The sequence below is a fragment of the Nicotiana sylvestris genome, chromosome 12 (assembly GCF_000393655.2).
Source record: "Nicotiana sylvestris chromosome 12, ASM39365v2, whole genome shotgun sequence".
Taxonomy (NCBI): Eukaryota; Viridiplantae; Streptophyta; class Magnoliopsida; order Solanales; family Solanaceae; genus Nicotiana; species Nicotiana sylvestris.
In genome coordinates, this window is record NC_091068.1 from 147,379,724 (window position 1) to 147,392,611 (window position 12,888).

Here is a 12,888-nt window from a genome sequence, read left to right on the forward strand (position 1 = left end):
ACCCGATAGAAGAACAACACCGTCGACCATATAATGCCTTGAATGGAGCCATCTTTATGCTGGACTGATAGATGTTGTTGTATGCAAACTCCGCCAAGGGTAAGAATTGATCCCACTGCCCTCCAAAGTCAATCACACATGCTCTGAGCATGTCCTCCAAAATCTGCACTATCCGCTCCGATTGCCCATCGGTCTGAGGATGAAATGCTGTGCTGAGCTCTACATGGGTCCCCAACTCACTCTGAATAACTCTCCAGAAATGGGAAGTGAACTAAGGGACCCTGTCTGATATGATGAAAACAGGCACACCGTGCAACTAACTATCTCCCGAATGTAAATCTGAGCATACCTCTTTGTTGTATAAGTAGTTGCCACTGGAATAAAGTGGGCCGACTTGGTCAACCTGTAAACAATGACCCATACTGAATCAAACTTCCGCCAAGTCCGCGGCAACCCAAATACGAAATCCATGGTGATGCGCTCCCATTTCCACTCTGGTATAGGCATCTGCTGAAGTATGCCACCCGGCCTATCGTGTTCATACTTGACCTGCTAACAATTCAAACACTTAGCCACATACTCTACTATGTCTTTCTTTATCCTCCGCCACCAATAATGCTGCCTCAAGTCGCGATACATCTTCGTAGCTCCCGGGTGAATGGAATACCGCAAACTATGTGCCTCCTCTAGAATCCTCTCCCTCAGACCATCAACATTAGGGATACATAAACAACCCTGGAGTCGCAAAACACCATCCTCACCAATAGAAACCTCATTGGCACCTTCCTGAAGCACCGTCTCTCTATGAACCGCCAAATGTGGATCATCGAACTATTGGGCCTTGATCTGCCCCAATAATGAAGGCGGAGCAACCACACACGCAAGAACTCGGTTGGGCTCTAAAATGTCTAACCTCACAAGTCTGTTAGCCAAGGACTGAATGTCCAAAGCTAGTGGCCTCTCCGCTGCTGGAATGAATGCCAAGCTACCCATACTCTCTGCCTTTCTACTCAAGGCATCTGTGACCACATTTGCCTTGCCCAGATGATAAAGAATGGTGATGTCATAATCCTTCAGTAACTCAAGCCACCTACGCTGCCTCAAATAAAGATCCCTCTGCTTGAATAAATGGTGCAAGCTATGATGATCAGTATAAACCTCACATGACACCCCATACAGGTAATGCCTTCATATCTTAAGGGCATGAACAATCATGACCAACTCTAGATCGTGCACATGATAATTCTTCTCATGAACCTTCAGCTGACGTGAAACATATGCAATAACTCGCCCCTCCTACATCAATACACATCCCAAGCCAACGCATGAAGCATCGCAATATAGCGTATACATCCCCGAGCCGGAAGGCAATACAAGAACTGGTGTTGTAGTCAAAGGTGTCTTGAGCTTCTGAAAGCTCTCCTCACAATCATCAGACCAGTGGAAAGGAGCACCCTTCTGGGTCAATCTAGTCAAGGTGATGCAATAGATGAAAAGCCCTGCACGAATCATCTGTAATAACCTGCTAACCCTAGGAAACTCCTGATCTCGGTCATTGAGGTAGGGCGTGGCCAACTCTGAATTGCCTCGATCTTCTTGGGATCTACCTTAAGACCCTCTCCTGACACAACATGCCCCAAGAATGCCACTGACTCTAGCCAACACACACACTTGGTGAACTTAGCATATAGCTTCTGCTCTCGCAAGGTCTGAAGCACTACTCTTAAATGTTGCTCGTGCTCCCCCAGGATACGGGAATATATCAAGATGTCGTCAATGAGGACGATGACAAATGAATCAATATAAGGCCTGAATACCTAGTTCATCAAATCAATAAATGTTGTTGGGGCATTCGTCAAGCCAATGGACATCACCAAAAACTCAGAATGGCCATATCTAGTCCAGAATGCGGTCTTTGGAACATCCGAGTCCCGAATCTTCAACTGATGGTACCCTGACCTCAAGTCTATCTTAGAGAACACCCTAGCACCCTGCAACTGGTCGAACAAATCATTGATACGAGGCAACAGATACTTGTTCTTGATGGTAACTTTGTTCAACTAGCGGTAATCAATGCACATCCGTATAGTTCTATCCTTTTTCTTCACAAATAACACTGGTGCACCCCAAGGGGATACACTGGGCCTAACAAACCCCTTTGCCAACAACTCCTCAAGCTTCTCCTTCAACTCCTTCAACTCTTTAGGAGCCATACGGTACGATGGAATAGATATAGACTGGGTGCCTAGAGCCAAATCAATACAGAAATCAATATTACGATCTGATGGCATGCCAGGAAGATCAGCAGGAAACACATCGGCGAACTCTCGAACTACTGGAACTGAATCAATCATCGGAGACTCTGTGGTGGTATCCCGAACATAAGCTAGATAAGCCAAACACCGCTTCTCAACCATATGCTGAGCCTTCAGGAAAGAAATAACCCTACTAGGTGTATCAACTATAGAACCCTTCCACTCCAATCTCGGCAACTCTGGCAAACAGTCTTGGCATGGCAGTCTAGGACGACATGATATGGAGATAACCAATCCATTCCTAGGATGACCTCAAAATCGTCATATCAAGCAATAGGAGATCTACTCTATCTCGAAACCACAAAATGTGACCACATAGGATGGTAGATCCGATCCACAACCACAGAATCACCCACAGGAGTAGACACATGAATAGGAGTGCCCAAAGGCTTAGGAGAAATAACCAGGAAACGAGCAAACAGAGATGATACATATGAATAAGTAGACCCTGGATCAAATAATACCGAAGCATCTCTACCATCGACGGAAATAATACCTGTGATGACGACATTTGAGGCCAATTCATCAGGCTTGGCCGGAAGGGCGTAGAATCTGGCTGGTGTGCCGGCTGGCTTGCCCCCACCTGACTAAGCAGTAGCTGGCTGACCCCTTCCTGTCTAGCCTCCACCTCTAGGACGGCCTCTACCAGTCTGCCCTCCACCTCTAGACGGCTGGACAACCAGTGCTGCAATCATAGGTTGTTGACCCTGCTATACTGCCTTGCCCCGAAGCCTAGAGTAGTATCTCCTCATGTGACCAGGGTCTCCGCAGTCAAAACAACTATGCGGTGCGGCGACCTGCTGCCTTGATGGTTGACTTTGATGACTCATAGATCCACTGGAAGAAGCCTGGATAGTCGGTGCATGGTATGAAATCTCCGGCATAACACTAAAATAGGAACCAGAAGAACTCTAGGGACCTGAATATCCACTGGAGGAACCCTAAATAGCTGAAATAGGGGCGCGCTAGAACACCCCGAGCAGGTGGTGTGCTGAATATGGGGGCCTGCTGGGCTGACCCCTCCCAAACTTACCTCTACCCCTAGTCGGGGCACCTCTGAACTCTCCGGAGAATCTAGCCCTCTTATCCTGCTACATCTGCTCTCTACCCCTCTGGAGATATCCCTTAATCCTGCGAGCAATCTCTACCACTAGCTGATACTCTGTACATATCTCTACCTCTCGGGCCATGCTAGATCGAATACCAGGGTGCAACCCCGCAACAAATCTCCGCACTCTCTCTACACCTGTGGGAAGTATCATGAGTGCATGGCAAGACAACTCAGAAAACCTCGCCTTATAATCGGTCACAGACATCTATCCCTGCTCAAGATGCTCAAACTGATACCGTAGCTCTTCCCTCTCAGAGGGTGGGATGTACCTATCCAAGAATAACTGTGCGAACTGACCCCAAGTGATGAGAGGAGAACCTGCTGGCCTGCCAAGAACATAGGAATGCCACCACCTATGGGCCCTGCCCTCAAGCTGAAAAGTAGTGAAGTTAACTCCATGCGACTCCAATATCCTCATGTTGTGCAGTCTGTCCCTGCACCTATCTATAAAGTCCTGGGCATCCTCATGACGCTCGCTCCCGAGTGAAGCCTAGTCCATCTATCCAATAACTTATGTGGATCACCATCTGTAGCTGGCCTATGCTGGGGTGCCACTGCAGCAACTAGCTGAGCCCCATCTGTGGGTAGTGCACCTGGAGTCTGATACACTGCAGCTGTATGACCAGGAGCCTGAGCAGTAGGGGTCTGTGCTCCCCCTCCCGCCTGTGATGTAGCTGGATCTACTGGAAATAAATCAGCCTGAGTCATAGAATCCATGAACCGTAGCATACGACCCATGACCTCCTGGAATCCCGGTGCTATCATAAAGTTTGTTGGGGTAGGCTCAGCTGCGGGCACCTCGCCTTGCTCCTCGATGATAGGATCTCCTGCGGGATCTGCTGGTGGTACTACTAGGATAATTCTGGGACGCCCTCGTCCCCTACCATAGGCCGGTACCCTCCCCCGGCCTCTGCCTTGGCCTTTAGCAACAGGGGGAGCAGCTCTGCCCAGGTCTGAAACATTAGTCGTGTGTGTCCTTACCATCTGTGAGAGAATAGAAGAGGGAAATTTAGTATGTCAACCACTGCACGATAGAAAATGAATTAAAGAGTAGTTTTTCCTAACACCCTATAGCCTCTCGAAGATAAATATAGACGTCTATGTACCGATCTGCAAGACTCTATTAGGTTTGCCCATGACTTGTGAGACCTACATGAACCTAGTGCTCTAATACCATATTGTCACGACCCATATACATAATTGGTTATGATGGCGCCCAACACCATTGTCGGGAAAGCCAACGTGGAAATTACTAAATAAACTTCTATTTACCTTTACCTAAAATAGTTGAAATGATTCTTTAAGTTGAAATAAAATCAGAATGTATCAGTAAAGTCAAAATAATCATACAACCCAAAAATAATACAGTCTACTAATGTGTGTGCCAAGACCTGGTGTCACAAGCTGTGGGCATCTAGTAGAATATACAAAAGAATCACTCTATACTACTGTCCGAAATAGAATAGACAGCAAAAATACATAAGAAAGACTCATTCGGCTACTGAACGACATGGGAAGAGAAGCAACTCACCGTAGAAGTCTTGAAATCCGCTCAGGGATGCGCACCAGACTGATAGCCAGAGACACCTGCCTTAGATCTTGTACAATTAAGTACAAAAGTGTAGTATGAGTACATAAACAATATATACCCAGTAAGTATCCCGTCTAATCTCAAAGAAGTAGAGACAAGAGGTCGACTTGATACTTACTGGGGTCAAATAATAAGGTAATATGTAAAGCATGGGAGTCACAAATAATCAACAGTTTGTAGCGAGAGGTAATAGATCATGTTCTGAATAATTTAGCAGTTAACCAGTTACATTTCAAGTATTCAACAAGATAAGTCATGGATAAGATTCCACATAGATATCATGCGCACATTATGCCAAGGTCAATGGCCCGATCCAACAGAAAATAAACTGTGCACCGCCAGAGGGTCGAATGACGCGAACCACAGATGCATCTATTTATACGGAGGTGATCGGCCCGATCCACAAATATCAATTAACATCAGGAAAACACACGAAGGCGCATTTATATTCAAATAAAATCATGCAAGGGTTCAACAAGTATATATGCTCACCATTTTTCCTTTCCAAGCCTCTAGCATACCCTAAGTGATCACATTAGCACAAAAACGTAGAGATATTCACAATATAGCATGATGTGGGTCCTAGACTACCCGGACAATTAAAATAATAGTAGTTACGCACGGACTCTCGTCACCTAGTACGTATGTAGCCCCCGTATTTAGTAGCAAAATTACTCAATTATTACCCCTATGGGGACAATTTCCTCTTACAAGGTTAGAAAGGAGACTCACATCGCTCCAAAGTGCACTTCCAATACCAAGAACGAGTCCAAGTCCTCAATTTGTAGCCAAACAATCCCAAACTAGTTAAATGAGGTAGGAACTAGTCAATATAGACTCACAAGATCGTATTCTAGCTATTTAAGCAATTCCCCAACCCTTAACACGAGTTTCCTAAAATCCGACCCCGGGTCCACATGCCCGGATTCCGAAATTTTTTGAAGGAAGTTGTTCTCTATAACCTAAGGATCAATAATGTATGAGTTCTAATTTATTCCATAACAAATCTTGTGGTTAAATTTAACTTTTATTAAAACCCTAGATTTTTGCTCTAGCCCCATAATTTCACATTAATACTAGTGTTTAATCTACCTAAGACATAAATATTAAACTAGAAATAGGTATAATACACTTACCTCAAGATGCAAGGTGAAGGTCTTCTCTAAAAAGCTCTAAAATCGCCTAATGGAGGAGTGAAATATAGCAAAAATAGAGTTAGAACCCGTAATAAATGAACTCACTGCCTCAGCGATTTCCGCATCTGCGGTCCTGCATCTGCGAGAAAAGGACCGCATCTGCGGGATGGGTAAAAAGGGTTGGGACCGCTTCTGCGGTCCTGGGGCCGATCCTGCGGAGCCGCTTCTGCAGTTTGGCCTGGTCTTCCCTGGGCCGCTTCTGCGATAGATGGACCGCACCTACGGTCTCGCACCTGTGGTCCACCAACCGCAGGTGCGGTTATGACAGAAGCAGCAGCTTCAACATTTCTCAAAAATTTTCACTTCACTCGAGCCTCATTCGATTGACGCTAGGTGCTCCCGACCCCCGTCCGAATATACTGATAAGTCTGAAATCATGAAACGGACCTACTCGAACCTTCGGAACACCCGAAACAACGCTAAATCTAAGAATCTCTCCCTAAAACCAAATAAATCAAACTTATAAACTTCAAGTTCTTAATTTTCCTCCAACGGGCCAAAACGCCCTTAAACTACTCGTATTGACACCAAAATTTGTGGGCAAGTCTTAAATGATATATCGGACCTGTACCGGGCTTCGGAACCAACATACGAGCCCGATACCTATGAAATCAATCATTAATTAATTTCTTTAAATCCTTAAAACTTCAGATTAACAATTTCTAATAAAAATTCATTACTCGGGCTAGGGACCTCATAATTCGATTCCAGGCATACGCCCAGGTCCCATATTTTTCTACGGACCCTCCGGGACTATCAAATTATGAATCCGGATCCGTTTGCTCAAAATGTTGACCCAAGTTAACTTAGCCTTTTTAAGAAAATCCTAAGGAACCAAGTGGGCATATTTCACTCCAAACTCTTCCAAATCCCGAACCAACCATCCCCGCAAGTCGTAAATTAGCTAAAGCAAGCACGGAAAGTTTTATTTAAGGGAATGGGGTTCAAAAAGGAAAAACGACTAGTCGGGTCGTTACAATAACCAACTACCCTATCTTAACTAATAAGTTTTTAACCACAAGAAAATATTGAGCTGAAATATAAAAATAACACCCTTATATTAACACATTATAAAGATAAATATGGATGTATTATCAACATATTGACATAATTCTAAGAAACAAATTAAAAATATTTAAATAAAATTTAAATTCTTATATATATATATATATATATATTAAAGCAAGAAAGTTTGCCTTCTCATTTAGCCAAGTGGCAAGCTAATATAAAGCCACTTGGCAATTTAGGACAATATTTATTATAGTATTTAATTCAAATTGAAAGATAGGATATTTCTTTAATTTAAATAGAAAAATAGTAAATAAGATTCTTTTGAATCTAAATGGAAAGAAAGTTAAATTGGAATTGATTGTTTAATTAATTAGGAAAACTAATCAATACATAAATGTTCCAATTCAAATGAGAGGCTCAATAAGTGAGGCAAATTGTTCTAAACAATAAGAAAGAGTTTTTTAAAAAATTTCACAACAAAAAAAAATAAAAATGTGTTTGTTACTAGAAATAAAACTAAAAAATCTAGGTTTGACCCAATAATCATAATTACCAAGTTATTAGATCAAAACTTAACTTTCGTAACTACTTTAGTTGATCAATAACGTTGACTTCTCCCTGTGCCCTAAGACGTTAATTCAATAAATTTAAAGTATAACAAATATGAAATTAAGATTTATATTATATTAGTAGTGATAACAGAAGAGTGAAAATATGAATTGAAGCATCAACTTGTACGGTAATTAACATACGGTAATTAACACACACACACACACACACACACACACACACACACACATATATATATATATATATATATATATATATATATATATATATACATTAAAAAAATAATGTGCATTTGTGGCTAAGCTAAATATTATTATAAATATAACCAACTATCCTATCTTAATTAATAAAGTTATGACCACAAAAATTGAATTGCAAGACAATTTAGGATAATATTTTAAATAATGTCTAATTTAATTTAAAATTAAAAGATAATTTTTTTAATTTAAATGGAAAGATAGTAAATAAGATTATATTGAATCTGAATGGAAAGAAAGAATAATAGTCTTATAACGATATAACCAACTACCCTATCTTAACTAATAAGTTTTTGACCATAAGAAAATATTGAGCTGAAAGATAAAAATAACACCCTTATCTTAACCCATTATAATGATAAATATGGATGTATTATCAACATATTGACATAATTCTAAGAAACAAATTAAAAATATTTAAATATAATTTAAATTCTTATATAGTTAATTTTAATGGAAATTTAATGTCAAACTTCCATATGAATGAAATAATTATATAAAACTTCATAGTTGAGAGAATAATATAGAAAGAGGAGGTATAAAGATAATGTGAGTAAATTAATATTTTGAATTAATTTAAAAATAAATATATATCTCTTGCTCAATTAACATTTTAGTTTTAAGAATCAAGATGTGTGATGTATGTAGTTTGGAGTTGTATACTTTTAAAATGACTCTCAAAAAGATAATTGTCATATAAATGCAGTTCGATTCGATCAATTTTAAAGCAACTCCAATAATGTTGGAAAGGAGTTAATCAATCATAATTTTACACAAAAATAGAAGAACGGATGACATGCATTTTTGTGGGGATAATGTTTTAAACTATGAAGCAACTCAGACATCGGTTGAATTAAATGTCAATTATGTTGCCTTACGGTAAAATTAATATCCAACATTTTATAGTTTATTTTATATCTTAATTGTTTGGAAGCAATACATACACTTTTTATATTTTATTTTTCTATTAGTGCTAGTAGTTGCCATGCTAAATTAGATAAGAAAGGAGGATAGATTCTTCTCTAATGGCTTAGGTATGGACTATGACTTTTTAGCCCGTTGTTGATATTATGTCTCTCAAAGTGTATGAGCCAATTGATTGAGCAACCGATGAGGTCAGTATATATGTGTCAATTAGAATGAAATAGATTTAGATAGGATAAACATATACAGGAATATAATTACACTATTTGGGATTACTATTTATACAAAATAAAGTGAATTACAAAAATCATAAAGTAAAATTCATTTAATTAAGAATTACCTGTAAGAACTCATCTTCTTTTAGTACATGGGCATGATATATTGAAAGTAGTTTAACATATATTTAATTATAATATACTAATTATAACTATATCCCAAAAGTATCATTTAAATTGTTAAAAAAATAAAGTGGCTTTAATTGTGTGGATAAAATTGAGGTGACATTAAAATTGTTGAGCAAATTACGATCCAACTATTTTATATGTTAGTAACTCCCAAAAGTTAGAATATATTGGTTGTCAATGAATCATCACGTGTGTATATATTAATTTATCATTGTAAAATTTTAGGTTGTAGAAGTTGATGTTGATGTGAGAAATTATTATGTTGAGATAATAATATAATATATATTTATAATTTAAATTAAGATATTACTAAATGTATTTTTATTAGTTATTACTCTATATAGTATTATTTCACCCAGTTTCAATTTTGATGAAATAGTTTGAATTTAACTGTTACTGATACACTGTCTCTTTCCTTCTTCTTGTGCCGAAGGTCTATCGGAAACAGTCTCTCTACTCCTCCGGAGTAGGGGTAAGGTCTGCATACACACTACCCTCCCAAGACCCCACTTGTAGGATCTCATTGGGTTGTTGTTGTTTGAATTGGCACGAAGTTTAAGAACGAAAAAGAAAACTTTTGAAACTTGTGGTCCTAAAATCTTTGTGGAGACGTGATAGTTGTATGAGTGTAAGAGCTTAATATTACGGGTAAAATGGGTAAAATAAAAAATTTAAAGTTAAATGTGTCATTCTTTTGGAATAGACTAATAAGAAAAATACTTTATGTAAATTAAAAGGAAAAGAGCATTTATTTTTGAATTATATTATATTTTTATTTGTTTGTATCACCGAGATATAGGGTTATAATATTTAAGTTTATGCCAATATTTATTCATATAATTTATTCTTTATAATTTATAGAATATAGCAGAATCATAATATTATCTGCACATCTTGCGGGTACTAATACTAGTTGAAAAGACAGGCAAGAGAAAAAGTGTCGGTTCCCTTGTAATTCTTCTCCTAAAGTTTGGAATTATAAGAAGGAAAGAAAATTAGTGTCTTTTGCTTCCACGGATTTCACTCATTCATTCCTGATATTTCAATTTCTAGTATTTTCTATTATTTTAACTGACAATTGAATCGGAGAAGACACAACTAGTTAAAAGATTGTGGAACTGCTCTTTGAGTAAATTTGCTTTATCGACTGAGATTTAATTAATCGAGATTATTATTAACCGCTTCTACATCAAAATCACCCATAATATTGCTCCAAATAATTATGAGTTATAGCTTGAAGTGATAATAAGAAGGGAGATTATATGCCACCATTATAATTTAAATAGCCAACAAAGATTAATGGAACAGGCGAAACTTATGAAATTGTTTGATGCAATTGAGAATTAACTGTAAAATTGTAGTTGGATACAGAGGGATCAGAATTTAAACATGATGAGTTAAACTTAAACCCCTTAAAATTTCTACAACTTAACTCATTACGTTTCAAATTAAAATATATGTGTCAAAAATATTCTATTCAATTAAACCCGTGCTCAATCGGCATTTATGATGGTCGACCAGCTAGCGACATGCTTAAATAATCTCATCAAACTAACAATTGACCGACACATTAATTAAGTTTGTCCCAACCTGGCGTGCACCACTTGCCACTGTGGAAATCAATTGTATTTGGAAAGGGAGTGGTGACTGATAATTAAAAGATGAGTTCATTAGTCAGACAATTACAGATATATATGAAATTATTGAGTAAAGTTACTTTTCTTTCGTTTGTAACAAAAAAGTTACTCAACTATTTTTATTGTACTCTGATAATCACTCAATAAGATTTATTGATTTTTTCGATAGAAAATACTAACTTGGCAGTCCACATGTACATTTGGACTACATAAAATAATTAACACCAGAACAAAATATAAAAAAACACACATACACCCAATCAGTCTCGATCTGACTCGTTTATAAGAAAGAGCGGTGTAAAACTTTTTGGTGGATTTTTATCTTTATAAATGGTTCAGATCGGGTGTATTGGTGGGTTTATATGCTTTGTTCGTGTGTTAATTATTCTATATGGTCCAAACATCTACATGAACTGCCAAGTCAGTTTTTTGTTAGGTGTTTGTCCAGATTTTCTTACCATAATTGATTTTTCTATCTCATGAAGAAAATGACAACATATTTACCATAATGGGGTTTTTCTTTTCCTAGAAGAAAAATATAATTTTTCCATATTTGGCTGGTCCCTTTTCTTGTAGGAAAAGGCTTAGAGTTTTATAAATTGAAGATCTGTTCTTCTCATTCAGTAGCATCCACAATGTAGCCATATGGGGTTTGAGAGTCGTGTTTAGGGGGAGAACTTTACCGGACAAGTGTTAGTGTGTCACTTGTATTTACCTCTTCGTGAGGTTGTTCTCTCGATATTTTGTACTCTATTTCATATAGTGGATTGCTCATCTCCGCCGTGGATGTAGGTCAGTTGACCGAACAACGTTAAATGTTTGTATCTCTTTTGGTAGATTTCTCCTTTGTTGTCAGACTTATTGTCGTTCAAGGTTTGTTTTGCTAGCTTCCGCATAACACTTGATTTTTTCGGTCTTACCAAATGGTATCAACGCGAGGTTCAAGACAGGTTCATCTTGGCGGGTTCAGTTCTAGCCGCAACTCCCCCTTGGCCTGAATTTTCTGACAAAATAAACTTGATCCAACGCTGAGACAAAATATAATTCTTTCATATTTGGCTAGTCCCTTTTCTTGTAGGAAAAAGTTTGGAGTTTTATAAATTGAAGATCTGTCCTTCTCATTCAGTAGCATCCACAATGTAGCCATATGGGGTTTGATAGTCGTGTTTAGAGGGAGAACTTTACGGGACAAGTGTTAGTGTGTCACTTATATTTACCTCTTTGTGAGGTTGTTCTCTCGATATTTTGTACTCTATTTTATATAGTGGATTGCTCATCTCCGCTGTGGATGTAGGTCAGTTGACCTGTGACGACCTAAAGGGTCATCACCTATTTTCTTACCCATTCCTTGCTTCCGATGCCTCGAAAACCTTATTTTTAGTCGTCTCGATTTACGTGCGCAGTCCGGGCGCATAGCTGGAAAGCTTAAATATGAAATTCTGTGAAAAATGCTAAAATTTGATATTAAAGTGAGTAAATTTGACTCCGGTCAACATTTTGGGTAAACGGACCCAGACCCATGATTTGACGGTCCTAGAGGGTCCGTAGGAAAATATGGAACTTGGGCGTATGCCCGGAATCAAATTCCGAGGTCCCAAGCCCGAGAAATAGATTTTTGAGTAAAATTGTTTTTTTGAAATTTATAAAGAAAATGGAAATGAAAATTGGCTAGAACGTGTTGGTATCGGGCCCGTATTTTGGTTCTGGCGCCCGGTACAAGTCTTATATGTAGTTTAAGATATTTCTGTGAAGTTTGGTTGAAATTGGACGTCATTTGACGTGTTTCGGACTTAAAACTCTAAATTTGAAAGTTTATGAAGTTTGAAGAAAAACTAGTGATTTTGAGGCTTGATTCGTTGTTTTTGATGTTAT

At 38.4% G+C, this 12,888-nt stretch overlaps 1 protein-coding gene across 1 annotated transcript; it reads right to left on the minus strand.

Annotated features, from left to right (window-relative positions):
* Positions 1-1,188: 1,188 nt before the first annotated feature.
* LOC138883913 (uncharacterized) lies at positions 1,189-4,143 on the minus strand. The gene is made up of 4 exons (XM_070164631.1): positions 3,951-4,143; positions 2,628-2,811; positions 2,139-2,556; positions 1,189-1,296 (listed from the first exon to the last, which is right to left on the minus strand). The coding sequence occupies exons 1-4, from the start codon at positions 4,141-4,143 to the stop codon at positions 1,189-1,191; spliced, it is 903 nt and encodes a 300-aa protein (XP_070020732.1).
* Positions 4,144-12,888: the final 8,745 nt, after the last annotated feature.